This window comes from Anolis sagrei, chromosome 2, assembly GCF_037176765.1.
Source record: "Anolis sagrei isolate rAnoSag1 chromosome 2, rAnoSag1.mat, whole genome shotgun sequence".
NCBI lineage: Eukaryota > Metazoa > Chordata > Lepidosauria > Squamata > Dactyloidae > Anolis > Anolis sagrei.
In genome coordinates this window covers 173,165,196-173,184,367 of record NC_090022.1, presented here as the reverse complement: position 1 = coordinate 173,184,367, position 19,172 = coordinate 173,165,196, and the positions used below count along the sequence as shown (strand labels likewise).

The 19,172-nt window shown below is 39.4% G+C and overlaps 1 protein-coding gene across 4 annotated transcripts in view; it reads left to right on the top strand.

The window, feature by feature from the left end:
- WNK3 (WNK lysine deficient protein kinase 3) overlaps window positions 1-19,172 on the top strand; it is a 132,600-nt gene that overhangs the window by 11,830 nt on the left and 101,598 nt on the right. For all 4 annotated transcript variants that reach the window (XM_067464155.1, XM_060763287.2, XM_067464153.1 and 1 more), the window contains exon 2: window positions 1,138-1,794. In XM_067464155.1, the coding sequence (XP_067320256.1) occupies window positions 1,270-1,794 (525 nt within the window). In that variant the 5' untranslated portion in view covers window positions 1,138-1,269. The remainder of the gene's footprint in view (window positions 1-1,137; window positions 1,795-19,172) is intronic.

The following is a 19,172-nucleotide window of genomic DNA, read 5'->3' as shown; positions in this document are numbered from 1 at the left end:
TTTGCCTGGATTTTGCCGTTGCATTATGCTGGCTGATTAAATCATTTCCATTGAGCAATAGATTTTTCTTAACATTTTAAAGCTCTTGCACACACAGCCTCAAAACCACACACAAAATCCCCAGCACTATGGTCAGTGTTACCTTTGTAATACAGCATGCCAGCAGGAAATACCAGTTTATCTGGACTTAATTATTAAGCATCTACAATACACATTCAGAATATAAAAATAAAAGTGCTTCTTTCATTTCAATTATAAGGAGCAGTTGTGGTCAGGGCAGGACACAAGGGAGTGGTGTCTAAGAAAAGCTGTTAACTTGTTTCTGTCCCGTCCCCCTCAAACAACACATTTATAAGCATTAGGATTTTTTATTAACGGAATTACAGTTAATAAATTCTGTAACCTATTCCTGTAATGTTGAATGATTTGTGACAACCGTTTGTGGCGTGTGTGTTTGTGTGCATGTAATCATAACTTTATCATAAGTTACCTTGACTGGGATTTCTCAGTGTCCCCTAAAGAATAGGAGTCCTCCATATTACTTAAGTGGTGTTGCTGTATTTTCATTTTTGACCTTTATGTAATTTTAGACACTTAAGACAAGAACCTATCATGGGGGATTTCTCAGCAAGAGGAGTTGGCTGAGGTCGAGATGATATGACTTGCCAAAACAGGCAAAGCTATAGAATGCAGGTTGTAATGTGTGAAGGTGGAAAACAGGAAGGGATGTGTAAGAGGTTCAGCCTCAGTTTTAGCAGTTGGTGAGTTAATTTACAATTGTTGTTGAGATGAAACAATTGCGAGAGGAAGACAAATCTAGGTTAGCAAGCGTTTCATTCATATGTCAGACAGTAACGTATTTTGTATACAGTAGTGCAACTTGATGTGCTGTTAAGATATTGAGGCCAGTTTTATATACAATATGATCAGCATTGAAATAAATATATTATTATTATTATTATTATTATTATTATTATTATTATTATTATTCATTGCATATAGCTAGCATATTTGTACTGTTGGAATGAAGGAAGGCACGACTAATGAAATGAAAGTTGCATTTTAGGGATTGGGTTCTTTGTATTTCACCTTTTAAATGATCCTCTTTCTTCTCCTCTCCCCTCCCCCTTGTTGCAGGTTGCTATGGGAATCTTATGATAATCTGAGAGGAAGTAAGTCCCCGGTAACATTGCAGTTACTCATGATGTGCCTGAAGTGAAGAGGAAGGGAAGCACTTAACATATCGAAGTGCCAAGACTCTGCTGTGTCATGGCTACAGACTCTGGTGAATCAGCTAGCACAGAGGAATCAGAGAAACCTGATGGGGTTTCTTTGGAAAGTCGGGCCCCCTCTGTTGATGCCGCTATGACCATGGAGGCCAGGACAAAGGAGAGTGTGGGTACGCCATCTGCCTCCGGGGCAACTACAGAGAGGAAAAGGTTCTTCCGAAAGAGTGTGGAGATAATGGAAGATGAAAAAGTTTTGGAGCCTGCTCCCAGGGATGAACAAGAACAATTCATGGTCGGTGACCAGAGGATGGATCATCTTTCAGCAAGCATCCTGGTGACCGGGCAGGAGGCCAGAAATGAGCAGGGTTCAAAGGTGAATTTAGAAGCCTTGAAGGAAAGGACCAAGAAAGAGATAGAAGAGGAGGCAGAGATGAAGGCTGTGGCTACATCACCAGGTGGAAGATTTCTGAAATTTGACATTGAGCTGGGAAGAGGAGCCTTCAAAACGGTTTTCAAGGGTCTGGACACAGAAACCTGGGTAGAAGTTGCTTGGTGTGAACTGCAGGTTAGTAGAGATGACTCATGTATTTGTGTTTCTGTGGTGCATAGAATGCACTCTTAGTCCAACTCTGAAAATGTACATTTGGAGATGTCCAGAAATATATGGCTAGCCTGATCATTCTGAATAGCATGGATTTTTAATCTTAATGCAAATTCAAGGAGATTGAGAAATTTCAGCATACTTTTCTAAAAAGAGCAAATTCTTAGTCTTCCTGGTTACATAAAACAACATTTGCTAATTTCTGTCATATACTTAAAAGGTAGAAAGGATCTGTAACACTTGTGATACAGGCCCCAAACCATGTAGTTGTTGCCACCCCTGCACGTCATTACAACTTACGAAGTGTGTGTAACATTTATGTCAGTTTTTACTCAGTCATTGACACAAACTGGGAAGACACCCAAACTATTCAATGCTAACTAACCCACCCCAAACAAAATTTCCCAACAAATAATTCGTATGGCCTAGTAACGTGCCTGTGTTGAGTACTCCCAGGCAAACTTAGAGCAATTCATTCTAGTTGCAAAAATGGATTTCACTGTGATTCAGAACTTTTTAATGCACAGAATGTTATGCCTCCATCATTTCACTCTTTTCCTCTGTTAGAATCTCAGCTGAGTTTGAATGCCTTCATCTGAACTTTTTATAGTGTAAACTCATTTGCGAATATAATTTTTCTTTGGTTCGCAAGTTGAATTGTTTTGGAAAGGTGTGAAAAAATAACTGCTGAAGTGCATCATTTATATGTTGGTTCTCAACCTAAGCAGATACTGCTTCATACCAATATCATTTAGCATTAGCAGTTGCCAGTAATGTATCTGCCATTTTTCTAGGACTGTACTCAATGTATCTGTGGATATAAGGCTAGCGCAGGCATGGGCAAACGTTCACCCTCCAGGTGCTTTGAACTCCAACTCCCATAATTCTACTGGCTGTTAGGAATTGTGGAAGTTGAAGTCCAAAACAGCTGGAGGGCCAAAATTTGTCCATGCCTGTGCTAGTGCCTATTCAAACGTCTCTTTTTAGCTAATGTTATGCCACCTTTTCTTTGGTGTCTTGCTTTGTCTGTCTGTCCTTACCTTATCTCAGACCACAATTTCCTGGCTCTCTTCCTTTCTCTCCTTTTCAGCCGATTATTTTGAGCCAAACATTTTTGTTTTGTAATAGTAAACAGTCATAAGGCAGTATCTAATTCAGTTAAATATGAAACTCATTTTTCTCTTCATAATGTACTTTTTTTCTAGGTGGATTTGCCTTTTGTCCTCATGGTAGTCATGTTTTAGAATAGATAAACACTTATAGTAGATAGCAGGTAAATGCATGCTAAAGACTATTCAGAAGGAAAGTGACATTTTGAAGCAAGCTAGGTCATTACTTGTTTTTTCTTTGTCATGAAAAATTGAGTTGAGCATTTGTGATTCGAAAACAGTGTGTGGTTGTTTTTTTCCCCCACATACCCTGCAGCGGGTGGCGGAATAACTAGTGTATGCCTAATAATTGGTTTAATCTCCTCCACAGCTAGTTCAGCCTAACGTTGTCAGAATTTTCCATGCCATGCATCTAAATAGCTCATCTGCAGTGCTGGCTGGTTTTAAAGCAAAGCTAATGCTGTGTTGTTTTATCAGTTACAACAGTCATTGATCCAGCATCAGGATCTATACTCTTTCTGCCAGCATTATGCTGAGAATGTTACAGTGACCATTTATTTAAAGGATCTTAAATGTGACACTAGACAAGATTTTTAGTGTATTCATTACAAGCAATCTCCAAGTTACAAACATCCGACCTACAAATGACTCCTAGTTAAGAACAAGGGTGAGACAACAGGAAATGAGAGAAATCTACCTGTGGGAAGGGAAATTCACTCCTGGAAGAGTTATCCTGGGGCAAAAGTGTCTCAATTGAAACTTTATTACCTATTCTTGTTTCCATAACAAGCTATTTTTTTTTCCAAAATCACAGGGACAGAAAGAGAGGGGAAATCTTCTGAACAAGGGCACAGACAGCAAAACAAATAACCCACTGTATGAAAGTTTGAGCATTCTTTACACTTTCCTTTTTCTTTGCTATGGGGATATAAATTGATTTTTCCAATCTGATGGCCATTCTTGTGTTTTCCATATTTGCTGGCATATGGAAGGCAACATGACAGCATCATCTTTCAAGATTTTAAACAGTTCAGCTGGGATCCCGTCGTCTCCTGCTGCCTTGTTGTTAGCAATGCTTTTTAAGGCCCATTCAACCTCACTCCTCAGGATGTCTGGTTCTAATTCACTCACCACACCGTCAAAGCTATCCTCGATATTATTATCCTTCCTATACAGATCTTCTGTATAGTCTTGCCACCTTCTCTTGATTTCTTCAGCTTCTGTTAGGTCTCTGCCATCTTTGTTTTTGATCATGCCCATTTTTGCCTGAAATTTACCTCCAATGTTTCTAATTTTTTGGAAGAGGCCTCTTGTCCTTCCTATTCTATTGTCTTCTTCCGCTTCCATGCATTGCTTGTTTAAAAATAGCTCCTTATTTTTTTCTGGCTTACCTCTGGAATTGTGCATTCAATTGGGCATATTTCCCCCTATCACTGTTTCCTTTTGCTTTCCTTCTTTCTTGGGCTACTTCCAGTGTCTCAGCAGACAACCATCTTGCCTTCTTGGTTTTGTTTTTCTTTGGGACGTACTTTGTTGCCGCCTTCTGAACAATGTCGCAGACTTCTGTCGATAGTTCTTCCAGCACTCTACTTATTAAATCTAGTCCCTTAAATCTATTCTTCACCTCCACTAAGAATGTTAGTGAGATAATCTCTAACCGGTCTCTCTGTTTTCCCTATTCTCTTTAATCTGACTCTAAATTGTGTAATAAGAAATTCATTATCTGAACTACAGTCAGCTCCAGGTCTTTTTTTCACTGACTGGATGGATGTCCGCCACCTTTGGCTGCAAAGTATGTAGTCAATCAGATTTTGGTATTGACCATCTGGTGAAGTCCACATATAAAGCTGTCTTTTAGGTTGTTGGAAGAGTGTGTTCATTATACACAGTGAGTTTTCCTGGCAAAATTCTATCAGCCTATGTCCCGCTTCATTTTGTTGACACAGACCTTGCTTTTAAAACTGTAAAGTGCAGTTATTGTGGTGTAGTCGACTGTGGGACAGGATGCCAAGTCAGGTGAATGGAATCTCTATAGACCACTGAGACTCCTCCTCACTACCCCCTGGGTCTTGCCTGCTAGTGCACACTGAGGCCTGAAGGACAAAGTTGAGAGAGATTTACACCCCCTTCCTTCGTCCAACCAGATGTCAGTAATGCAAACCAGGTTGGTGTGCTCATCCAAGATTAAATCTTGGATGGCTGTTGTTTCCCCATTAATCGACCTGGCATTAAGCAGTAGGATTTTCAACCCAGGGGGCCTGCCATCTTGGTTACCTGGACTATTTGTGGATGGGGACGGACCAGGGACCACGAGCTGCCTCCCCCTTTTTCCACATCTCTGTTGTCTCAGCAACACAGGGATGGAAAAACCCCTACCACATGGAATTCCCTCCAGCTCTACATTATTTCTCATCTCTCCTTCAGTGTTGACTGTCAGGTGGGATATTCTTTATATTGCACAATTTCACAATTAACCAATGGTTCTAAATCAGGGCATATACTATTCTAGTAGATGTTAGTAGTCTGACAACACAAACGCCCTCTCCTTCCATCCCATCTCTCTCTCCATAATGTCCCCAGCCCTTCTAGACCCTCTCCCTGATCACCTGGTCCTCATAGATCACAAAATTCTTTGGGCACAAATTGAGTAGAGTAGTATTGTCCTGGGTCTTCGTGAGGGATGGTAAATATGGTATGAGGTTCTTGGTGGGGCAAGAGGGAGAGTTTTGTCCAAGGATAACAGCAAGTATCTAATGAATCTGGTGAAAGCTCTGAAGCACACAGGTTTTATTAGTTGTAGTATCATGGGTGGAATGTGCAGAGCCCAAAAACCCGTCAGTTGTAGTCAGTAAACCAATAGTAGCCAGCAAGGGGTGGATAAAAGACAGTAGCAGACTCCTATCTCTAAGATGCTAAATGATAAAAAATATATTGTCTAAAGCTGTAAAGTGCAGTTATTGTTGAGTAAGTAAGCAAGCTGAAGTTTGATTAGTGCAGGTTCAAATCTGAGGTGTGCGGTGAGCTCCCGCCGTTACCCCCAGCTTCTGCTAACCTAGCAGTTCAAAAACATGCAAAAGTGAGGAGATCAATAGGTACTGCTCCAGCGGGAAGGTAACGGTGCTCCATGCAATTATGCTGGCCACATGGCCTTGGAGGTGTCTATGGACAACACCGGCTCTTCGACTTAGAAATGGAGATGAGTACTAACCCCCAGAGTCAGACACGACTGGACTTAATGTCAGGGGAAAACCTTTACCTTTACCTAGTTGGAAAGATATATTGGAATGCCACATTGTACTCCATCCTGAAACAAGAGTTTACATTTGAAGCATTTTATATATCCCTTTAGGGCTTTCCATGCAACCCGTTTGGGTGTTCAATTCTCGGGAACTATATGACAAAGATTTTTCAAGCAGAGCTCTTACTTCTAGTCCTCAGGCCAAAGTTTAAAGATGTATGGACCCTGATTTACTGCTCATTCTTGGGTGCCACAAGACTCAGTCACTCAGTCACATTTTTAGTCACGCTGGAGCAGATACCAAAAACAATTGAAAACGCATTAAAAACTCCACATAATTTGCCAAAATAATAATATGGATGAAGGGTAGTACAAGTCTAGGCTATGCATGGTAAAATAACTCTTACTATTACCAAACAACAGTTGTAGTAGGTAGAATCTTCTGCTTTGTTTTTATTTAACAAGGGGGGGGGGGAATCATGGGTTTTAACCCTTTTTTTGGCTTTTCCTCCTTGATTTGGTGACTCACCACACAGACCTGGCATTTTATCAATGTTGATGCCTATGGCACAGTTGGTGCTGTTGGAACATCTCAATTTGTGTCAGTGAGTTCCCTCCTTGTATGATATTTTTGCTTTGTTTGCCCCAGTGAGGAGCTCATAGTGATATCTACCACTATTGTCAAATGTTCACAAGGCAGGCAAGCTACCACGGGTTTTTTTTTGGGGGGGGGGGTTGTTGTGTGTGTGTGTCAGGAGCGACTTGAGAAACTGCAAGTTGCTTCCGGTGTGAGAGAATTGGCTATCTGCAGTGACATTGCCCAGGGGACACCCAGATGTTTGATGGTTTACCATCCTTTTGGGAGGCTTCTCTCATGTCCCTGCATGGGGAGCTGGAGCTGACAAAGGGAGCTCATCCATGCTCTCCCCGGATTCGAACCTCTGACCTGTCAGTCTTCAGTCCTGCTGGCACAAGGGTTTAACCCATTGCGCCACCGGGGGCTCCTGTCCTTTTGGTGAAAGCCACTGATGCTCAAATCATCAGAGCTCTGAAACTTGGTTTTGTATCAATGCTTTGTTTTCGATGGTGGGAATTGGATTAATATGAAGTGTGATAAGAAGATTAAAGGCAAAGTGAAGAAGCTTTGCACTAAGGTTGCTGACCCAAAGGACAGCAAAAATCACAAATACTCTATTCTGACCCATGGCAGAAAGGGTTTTCTCACAATTGTATGTCTCATGTAATGGAAGGTACTCTTGAGATAGGTCATATACACAAAAGCAATTATTGAATATTATTCTCCCTAGTGTGACAGCACTTTTGACATTGGCACTGGCATGGCAATTTTTTGCTGCCTACACCTTTTAAGCTTGTGGTCCATTTTGGTTCCTTTTAGATATAGATCTCTTTTCTGCACTTTTAACTTGCTCTTTCTCTTCAGGATGCAAGTCATAGCTTCTGAAGGGGATAAAGCTGTGTTTTTGAGTACTTAGAACTATTTATCCAATTTTAGATAGTTTCCAGATTGTTTTTGGAACTGATTCTGGAAGTAATTTTTTCTTAACTAGAGTATATCATGGCAAATATGGGTGGCTAAATAGCAGAAGGTGTTTAATTTCAGATTGACCCATGAATGAGTGACTATTCTTGTCACAAATCCATTGTTACTGACTAGAATCCAGGTAGCCACGGAGTCATGGAACTGACTTTCCTCCTCCTCATCATCATCTCCTCCTCCTCCTCCTCCTCCTCCTCCTCCTCCTCCTCCTCCTCCTCCTCCTCCTCCTGCTCCTCCTGCTCCTCCTGCTCCTCCTCCTCCTCCTCCTCCTCCTCCTCCTCCTCCTCCTCCTCCTCCTCCTCCTAGGAAGCTTGAAAATCCAGATAGAGTACAGAGCATAGCTGTGAGTTCTTGTACCAACAACTGACCTTAAACTCTTTAAAAATGGGAACCGCTCAGAAGAGATCACACAAAGCATAATTTAGTTCTGATGGACTAAAAGTGCCAAATGTTGACTTTTGTAGAAAGGAAGATTCAACTTAACTGTGCATCTTTAGTTGTACTATTGTTAATTACAAAGTCTTCATGTATCATTATCAGCATATTCATATAATCATAGAGTTGGAAGAGACCTCATGGGCCATCCAGTCCAACCCCCTGCCAAGAAGCAGGAAAATTGAATTCAAAGCACCCCTTACAGATGGCCATCCAGCCTCTGTTTAAAAGCTTCCAAAGAAGGAGCCTCCACCACACTCCGAGGCAGAGAGTTCCACTGCTGAATGGCTCTCACAGTCAGGAAGTTCTTCCTCATGTTCAGATGGAATCTCCTTTCTTGTAGTTTGAATTCCTTTGGTTACTGATAAGTAGCTATTGACAACAGTTCATATGGGGTATATGTCTGAGTTCTTTTCACGGTCCTCCGTTGTAGGAGCTCTTTACCTCATTTTGCTTAAGATTTTTATTTGAAATATTTTGGTCCATCCTAAGCCTTTAGGACATCATGGAGGTAATGAGGTGACATCTCTGATACCCTTTTTCTAATTCATGTTGACATGATTCCTTCTGGGAACTTGTGATGCCAGAGCTTCTTGGCAGTAGTGCCAGTCACAAAGCAGGCTTTTCCCCATTACTCTCTGTTATTTGTGCCACATGCACTATTAATAAGGAGACTTGAGTAGATCACACCTAATTGCGCATATAAAATAGTATAATCATAGAGTTAGAAAAGACCATAAAAACTATCCAGTCCAACCCCTTGTCTCATAGAAATACACAATCAAAACACTTTGACAGATGGCCATTCAGCCTCTGTTTTAGGGATCTGTTTTATAACTTCCAAGGCAGAATATTCTGCTGTTGATCGGCTCTTAACATCAGTATTCTTCCTGACGGCGAAATCTTTTTTCCTGTTTGAATCCATTCCTCTATGTTATAGTCTCTGGAGCAGTAGAAAACAGATTTGCTCCATCTTGTACATGACATCCTATCAAATATTTAAACATGGCTATCGTGTCCATTCCCAACGTTCTCTTCTCCAAACTAAACAAACTTAAGATCCCTAAGCTGCTCCTGACAGGGCATGGTCTCCAGGCCTTTTACCATTTTGGTCATCCTTCTCTAGACACATTTCAGCTTGTCAATATCCTTCTTGAGTGCCCAGAATTGGATACAGTATTCCAAGTGAGGTCTGACTAAAGCAGAACAGAATAGTGCAATTATATGCTTCAATGTTATATTCATATTGATGCAGGCCAGAATCACATTTTAGCTTCTGCATCATACTGTTGACTCATGTTCACTTCTACTAAGTCCCCTAGATCCCTTTCACTTGTACTGTTGTCAGATTGTGCCACTCATACCTGTACATTTCATTTTTCAGTTTAGTACTTTATATTTATCCCTGTTGAAATTTATTTTGTTCCTTTTGACCCAGCTCTGCAGTTTGCTAAGGTCATTATTAATTCTGGCCTTGTTTTCATATTAACCATCACCAGATTTTGTGTAACCTTCACATTTAATAAGTATGTCCTTTTTTCTGTCATCTAAATAATTTATAAAGCTGTTGAATAGTGCTGGGGCCAGGATAGAACCTTATGGAATCCTCTAGTCACTTCTCTCCAGGATGTAGAGGAGCTGTTATTAAGCACTCTTTGGGGTTGGTCAATGTCAGTTACGAATCCACCTAAGAGTACTATTGACTAGCCCACATTTTACCAACTTGTTTGCAAGTCTATCATGGGGAACCTTGTTGAAAGCCTTACTGAAATCAGGCTATCCTACATTCACAACATTAACTTTATTTGCCAAGCTTGTAACTCCAGCAAAACAAAAAAAGATTTAAAGATTAGCCCATTCTATCAAAATCAGGAAAACACACATAAATTATTTTTATGTTAGGTCTGGGCATGCACTATCTATATAAATAAAAATGTAATGTTCGTTTGTGCTACCATCAGAACTCAAAAACCACTGGGGGAATTGACACCAAATTTGGACACAAGACACCTAACAGTCCAATTTATGTCCTTCACTCAAAAAATATATAGATTTTTATATATACTACTATATAATATAATGTTGCTACTATGTATTACTATATTAAATAGACTCATAGAATAGAGTTAGAAGGGACTCTACCATGGTATTGGGGGAGAACAGACAGGAAGGAAGGAGGGAAGGAAGGAGAGAAGGAAGGAAGGAAAGAGGTAAAGAAGGAAAAAGAGAAAATAGGAAAGAAAAAGGAAAGGCAGGAAAGAGATAAAGAAGGAAGGAAGGAAAAAAGGAAATAAAAAGAGAAAGAAGGAAGGAAACAGGGAGGGAAGAAAGGAGACAAAGAAGTAGAGAAGGGGAGGGAAGGAAGGAAAGAGAGAAGGAAGGATGAAACCAAAGAGCGAAAGAAGGAATGAAAGGAAGAGGTAGAAAAGGAAGAAAGGAGGGGAAGGGGAAGGGGAAGAAAAAGGGAGAAGGAATAGGTAGGTAGGTACCTCTCTTTCATAATAGTTCAGATATCTACCTCTACTTCGAAAATTCTTACTATAGGCCACAGCAACGCGTGGCAGGGCACAGCTAGTGAATAATATAAACATTGCATCTTAAACATGTCAAAAAACATGCAAAAAAAAGAAGAAGCAAAGAATATGTGACTCAGCAATGCCAGTTGCAAAGATTACTTTTAATTGAGGATAGCAGTACATTGAGACACCTGATCAGTTACATTTATCTAATTGCCACTGTTATATATGCAAATATAATTATTTTTTAATAATTACTAAAGAGGGAATGGGCAAGCTTATAGCTAGTCCGATTAGGCAAGGTAAAGGCCATAAAATGACAGTTACCAAAATTATATATCATGTTCTTATTAGATAACTGTGTCAGTAACAGCATAAACTTCAGTACAAATTCCTTATCTGCAGACTTGATAACCACGATTTCACTTACCCACTCTAAAAATGTTCTTTCCAAGAAGCATCTATAAACTTTTCAGTTCTATTCCATGGCATGCTTTGAGTAAAACATACAGTCAAAATGTATATTTTGCTATTATTTTCAATGTCAGGTGTCCATGGGAGTGGTGGTCTTGGACTGCATCCCCAGAGGATACAGGGGTCATGCTGTACTCAACAAACTATTCTGAAAATAAGGGCTGCTCAGCACTTTGTGGTCATGCTCAAACAAGATATTGGGGAACAGTCAAGCTCCAAATTGGCTACGAAGCAGAGTAGCTGAATTGTTGCTGATACTAAATAATCACCAAGAGTCAGCTTTAGAGTATTGAAAACTTCCTTGAGAAAATGAACAATTTGAGGAGTGTCAACCAAATTAAAAAATTAAGCACTTAATTCATGTCAGTATTGTAGTTATAAACTACTGTGGAAAAAGGTTTTAAAACTCTTACACTGGTTCTGTCACCCTCAGTCTATAGGATTCCAATTTGAAAATTAGTTCCAAAATGTGAAGACTAGTTGGATTCAAGTTCAACTTATTAATTTTATAGCCAATTCAATTGTACAAATTTAATTGACAAGATTGTTAACAGAACTTTAAAATAAAATAATCTGTTAAGTAAATAACTTTAAATCAGTTCTTATTTATGACAGGAATAGTAAACACTTTGTCTCCAGATGTTGAACTGAAAAGCCATATAATCCTTGGCTAAAGTTGATGAGAAGTATAGTCCATCATTATTTGGAAAATCACAAATGATCCCTCCTTGCTTCAATATCCTGCTAGAATAGAATGGTTTAGAAGAGACTTGTGACAAATAGGGGAAGAGGACTCGGGAGAGACTGGTCGTCCAAAGGAGTCTGTAGCATATGTTTGGGGTTGTGGTGTTGGAGTTATTCACATTTTTAAAAATTCACATTCTTTTACTTTTGTAAACCCAGGCAAGTTTTGGAAAAATTATGATGCAGCTGGCATATATTTACGTATGTGATGTAATAGAGCAATATTAGGCTGAAATGTCAGGAACACTAAGAAAAATACAGGCCAACAAAAAAAAAAGACTTACAAATTTAAAAATATCTATTATACAGAAGTGGACTAGAGTATTGGTTGATAACATGTACTAATATACTCATGAAACAAGTCAGAACAGCAATGAGTATATGACTAGAAGATGATTTTTATGAGACTTGGCATCGGTTTGGTTTGTGCACTAGCTAACCCAAAAATATATTTCCCCTGAAGGTCTGCGGTAGATGGTAAAAGGACTTAGTAGGATGAATGTATATGTTGACACAAGGTACCAGATGCTGAATACATTTGTAAACATGTTTTTGGTTTAGATTTATTTGGGATGTCCTTTTTCTATAGTTAATTTCCCTTATATTAATACATGTTGACAATCAATAGAAGTACTTATTTTATTTACTTTAATTTGGAGCTCAGAAATTCAGCCTTAAGCTACTGGATCTGACTCTACAGTGTTTTCCACACAAAATAGTCTAGAACACATACCATCCAGAGATCTGTCCATGTAGCTAAATATTCATAGAGTTCTGATCATAGATTTGGAAGAGTCTACTTGGGTCATCTAGTCCAACCTTCTGCCATGCATGAAAGCACAATAAAAGAACTCCTGACAGATGGCCACTCAGCCTCTGTTTAAAAGCTTTCATGGAAGGAGCTTCCACCACACTCCAAAACAGAGAGTTCCACTGCTGAACAGCCCTTATAGTCAGCAAGTTCTTCCTAATGTTTAGTTGGACTCTCCTCTGCTGTAATTTGAACCCATTGTTCTGAGTCCTAGATTCCAGGACAGCAGAAAACAAGCCTGCACTCTCTTTCCTTTCACATATGGCTATCATGTCTCCTCTCAACCTTCTCTTCTGCAGGCTAAACAGATCTGGTTCTTTAAGACACTCCTCATAGGGCATGGTCTCCAGATCTTTGATAATTTTAGATTGCATGGGAAACTGCAAAAAAACGAAATGGTGAGGGAGAATGTTTATCTGTTTAAACAGCTCCACTGGCTGCCAATAAATTTCCGGTCCCAATTCAAGGTGCACATCATCACCTATAAAGCTCTAAATGGTTCGGGCCCTGCCTATCTATCTTCGTGACTGCATCTTCCCCTACAAACCCACACACTCTTTAAGATCCTCTGGGGAGGCTCTTCTCTCACTTCCATCTTTGTCTCAGGCATGGGTGGTGGGGACGAGAGAGAGGATCTTCTCAGTCGTAGCCCCCCAGCTCTGGCACTCCATCCCCAGGGAGATCTGGCTAGCACCCTCCCTGTCCACCTTCTGCAAGGATTTAAAGATGTGGATGTTCCACTGTGCTTTTGACTTGGCAATTTCCTGGACAGCTGACCCCAGTTAGTACCCCCCCCCCCCCCAATCTTGTTCTCAAGCACTTTACCATTGTTATATCAAAATCCTTAAGGGTAAATTATTCTTATCCTCATCGCTGCTGTTTAATATTTGCTATTTAATATTTTCTATTTAATATTTACTCATCAGCTCTATTCTCTAATGTTGTGGCACCAGTCTGCCCACCCACGACGAGACATTGAATTTTGCTATTGTTTGTTGGTTTCAATGTTTGTTTTATATACTGTTTAATGTTGTTGTTTTATTTCGTTATATTTTTTTGTTGAGATGCATTTAAATGTGTTATGTTTTAATTGTTTTTGTTGGACCTGGCCCCATGTTAGCTGCCCTGAGCCCCTTCGGGGAGATGGAGGCGGGGTATAAATATAAAGTTGTTATTATTGTTGTTATTACTTTTATTGTTGTTGTTGTTATTGTTGTTGTTATATTATTATTATTATTATCTGTACTTGGCTGTCTGAGTGACTTTCTCTTTTGCAGGTGACACAAGTTAACTCTTTTTCCTCTGGTACTTCATTTACATACACACTGTTATGATTGGTCCATTGAACTACTGAGTTAAAATCTCAGGATCAGGCTCATTTAATTGTGCCCCTTAAGGATAGGCCTTTTACAAAAACTTCCTTATCTAGCTCCAGAACAGTAGCTCTTTTTTGGGGTGACAGGTCCTCTTTAAGAATGTGATGAAAGCTATGATTCACCCTTCCCAGGAAGATAAGCATATAAATACATACACAAAATGTTTTTCATTGCATGTCCTTTGTATGGATGAAGCCAAACAAAGTTACAGCGAACATTTGAAAAAAAATTTTTTTCTCAAAGTTAACCCTGATGGGAAAGAATAAAAAGTAACTGAAAGGAAACTGAAGGGAAAGAAACATCACCCAATTCATGGGTTTAGAATAAGATTCTAGAATCCCTGCTCTGGAAGGTTCGGTAGGTAGATTTCATATGTGGAATTGCATGGATGACCTCTTAATACAAAAATAGCCAGTAACCAGTATTCCGTCCTCTTGTAACGATACATGTTGATTTCAGAAATAAAACACATTCTCATAGTCCAGGAGACTTCCCAGTTTATAGGCAAACTAAAAGACAGAAATGCTTGCTACTTCAGATAAAGTACAGTTGACTTGAATCGAAATATTACATTCCTGAAGAAAACAGCAAACTTCCTTGTGTTTCTGGAACTAGTTTATATTCTAATTTGCAATACAACAGTCGGCTGCTTGATTACATATTAAAATTATTGATGTGATTTCAGGAAACAATCTACTTGAAGAACAGTAACCGCACATAAGACCCAAACTATGGTTTATGCTGATACATTATATTTCTTTTCTATATATATGTTGCAGGACTTCTTCATTTTTAAAGAAGCTGAAAGAATAGCATTGAGATAGGAATCCAGTCAGTGGGACCTAAATACTGGACCAGATTCTAACCTTGGAAGCTAAATAGGTTCAGCTCTGATTAATATTTAGCTGGAAGACTGTCAATGAATATCAGGTGCTGAGGCTATATTTCAGAGGAAGACACCAACAAAACCACCTCCTTTCATTAAAATAACCTATGAAATTCAGGGGGTCGTACAAGTAGGGTCACATAGATATGCAGTGGTCCAAAGTAAAGCAAAATCTGCGAAAGATCCTTTATTGACCAATTAAAATGGACAAAACACGCATTGCAGGCTTTTGAAGCCTTATAAATTTTTTCATCAGGCAAAAGCAGTTTAAAAAGTCATGAAGCAGGAAAAAAGCAACAGTCACAGGCTAACGTTTTGTGTTGGATGTTATTTCTGTTCTCGCTCTATTGGTTGGAGGGATCCATCCACTTTTCAGGGATAGGCAATTGTGATCTAGAAGATGTTTTCAGCCTACAGTGTTCAACAGGCTTATCTAGCTTTTCTTTTACTGAATTTGAGTGAAGTGTGGAATAGAGGATCACTATTTCTCATCCTTGAGCTAAGAAAACCTTTGTGTGTGTGTGTGTGGGTTTTTTTTTGGGGGGGGGGGGGGCTTGCAAGTATGCTTGCCTTCAGCAAGGACAAGTGAAATAACTTCAGATACGGCAAACATTGATCACAAATATATTTTTGTACTTGGTAATAATTCAGCATTAACTTAATTTTAAAACTTTAAAATCATAATGAGATTTAAAAATAGTAGATTCAAGCAAGCAAAGTCAGATGCTCAGCTGAATCTGTATTGGATTGGATATGATTATATGAAAAACACATATAAATCCAGATTTACACTCTTATATTAAATGCATCTAGGGCATTTCCTCCTTGAATTTATATTTATATTTGGAAGTGTGTTCAAATCTACTTCTTGATAGTATTTTCAATCCCCTATAGCTTAAAAAGAATTAAAAGGGATCAATGATATATAAATGTCAACTATTGATTTTGATTTATTGTATTCTAAGAGCGAATTCAGGACTGAAAACGATATGTATAACTATATTTAGTTTGCAGCAAACTTGGAGATCCTGAATATAATTATTCCCAGATATCAGATTTCTTTTTCAGCTGTTTTCAACAGGCTTCTGTCATCATTCATAATTTCTGAAGCTCTCTGTGAAGTAGTGAATGGGATCACAAACATATGGAAATATATTTATTCTTTAAACTTGCAGTTCTGTTTTCTATTTCTGTTCCTTTTCTGTTTGTCAAAGCCAAACTTTATTGTGGGATGAGAGTAAAGTGTTTCTGAAAATGTATAACATTAGGTTGTTTAGTGAGGCCTAAGGGCAGGGCTATTTTTGAGACTCCAAGCGGGGAGATGAGAGCAGGCGTGCTTGGCACATGGCAGCATGGTCTGCATGTGCGGACTCGGGAGAGCGAGCAAGGCTGGAGGGAGGCTTGTGCCAGTGAGTCCCTTCAAGGCATAAGGGTTCTGTGTGGGAAATTTGGCCCAATTCTATTGTTGGTGGGGCTCAGAATGCTCTTTGATTGTAGGTGAACTATAAATCCCAGCAATTACAACTCCCAAATGTCAAAGTCTATTTTCCCCAAGCCCCATCAGTGTTAGCATTTGGGCATATTGAGTATTCATGCCAAGTTTGGTCCAGATCCATCATTGTTTGAGTCCACAGTGATCTCTGGATGTAAGTGAACTACAACTCCAAAACTCAAGCTCAATGCCCACCAAACCCTTCCAGTATTTTGTGTTGGCCATGGGACTCCTGTGTGCCAAGTGTGGTTCAGTTCCATCATTGGTGAAGTTCAGAATGCTTTTTGATTGTATGTTAACTTTAAATCTCAACAACTACAACTCCCAAATGACAAAATCAAGCCCCCCCCCCCCCCCCATTACAACATTACAATTCATAACAGTAGCAAAATTAGTTATGAAATAGCAACAAAAATAATTTTATGGTTGCGGGTCACCACAACATGAGGAACTGTATTAAAGAGTTGTGGCATTAGGAAGACTGAGAAACACTCTTCCTAATGCCACAACCCTTTAATACAGTTCATCATGTTGTGGTGACCCGCAAACATAAAATTATTTTTGTTGCTATTTCATAACTGTAATTTTGCTATTGTTATGAATTGTAAGGTAAATATATGATATGCAGGATGCATTTTCATCCAGTGGACCAAATTAGGCACAAATATCCGATACACCCAAATCTGAATACTGGTGGAGTTTGGGGGTTGGGGTTGATTTTGTCACAACTGCTTCCTGTATCACAACAGGTTTAACCCAATGCACCACGGGGTCTCCTATGTTATTAGCCATGATCTGATGGTGTTCTGTCATTATTAAGATATTAGCATGAGCTTTCAAAGTCTTGTTGTGATACAGGAAGTAGTTGTGTTTAGATCCCGTTGAAGCCTCTGTGAAGTCAGTAGTCCAATGCTAGAGATTTCAACTGTGGTGATTTGTTGCGCTGTCCAAAATTAAGTGGTGTTACTTATGTTTCTGAAAGTGCCAGAATTCCTCAGGTAATATGGCCATTGGCCCTGCTGTCTGTAGAGTTCAAGAAAACTATAGTTAAAAAAGTAGCATTTCCAAACACTGTTGCTGTTACAGAGATGCATATTTCAAGATATGGTGCTGTCCGTTTCATTGTAAAGAGATAATTCTTTTTCTTTTGACTATTTAGCAATCGCATTTGATGCCAGTATTTAGGATGCTGATTGCGATGCCTGTGCCATTAAAAATACCCAGCACACTTCTTTACTTTGCTGCCCTCTTTCCAGAACAACTGCTATTATTATTGGGAAAACTCAGTGCTCCTTTCCAGCATATGTGTCTCTTTTCAACAAAGGAAATTACCTCCCTGTTTGCTGGAAATTAAACAAGAAAAGGCCACATAGAAAGAGCTTGACATTCGCTCTCTGTTATGGGGTGGGGGAAGAGGCAGGTTTTAGTCAGCAGCCATAACAGTAAAATGTTAATTTCTGGTGTAGTTTGTTGTTAACTGCTTGTCTAGGGCAATTAACAGATCTTTCTGGGCCAATAATTTCCAGCTTTCCTGTTCAAAATGTTCCTTATTACTCAGGAGAGGTAGACAGGTAAATAGTGCTGTATGCTCCCTGTTCCTTAATACTGTGAAATTTTAAAGGAAAACTTTCCTTTAGATAAAAGAGGGTTCAAATCTGGGATGGAATCAAGCTAAACATAATGGTGGTACATCGCTGTGTGCTCACTGATGTATAGTCACATTGAAAATATGTGTATGTACACATGTATATCAATGTAAACAGTAAAAATGGGCATTGCATCAGCATCAATACTGCAATTACAAGTAAGTAAAAAACTTTATTTATATCCCGTCCCATCTCCCCTTGGGAACTCAGGTAGGCTCACAGTATAAAAGACAAACATTCGATGCCACTAAAATACAACAATAAATTAAACAATACAGATAAATACTATAAAACATTCAACCATATAAACAAGAGAGCAATAAAAGACATTACACAATACCAATAAAAACAGGGTTAAAAACCATATCCATATTCCATTCCTTATTTCATAGGCCAGATCTTCAAACATTTGCCTCTCCATATGCCTGGATGCATAGGAAGGTTTTTAGTTGCTTACAAAAAGATGACAGTGCTGAAGCCATTCTGATTTCTTTCAGGAGGGAATTCCAGAGGCAGGGGGCAATTACAGAGAAGGTAATTTCTCTTATCCCCACCATTCGGGTTTGAGACAGGGGTGGACCAAGAGGAGGGCCTCCCCTGATGGGCGCAGTGTCAGGGCGGGTTCATATGAGGAAAGGCGGTTGACCCATAATAAAACCATAATAAAAGATACAACGGGAAATATGACATCTATAGGACCCTCCTTATCCACTACATTTGATATCCATCACTTTTTCTCTAAATGTTGGCCATGCTCCTGCATCAAGCAGTTGTACTTGTATAACATAATCACATTTCCATAGGTATATTTCTGCCTCCTCGTCTTTCTCCCCCTCCCCTGCCAACCACACCTTGTAATTGATACCTGACCATATTTATGTTAATAGAGAACACAGGGACCAGCAGGGATGTTTCCAGTTATTTGTTTATAGCTGAATACCCTGTGATAGACATCTTCAGGGGTCTTGGAGCGGGGGGGGGGGGGGGGGGGGGGAAGTCATCGGGAGGTCCTTGCAGATGTTGTAATGTATGTAATGAACTGGAAGGAAACTTGTCA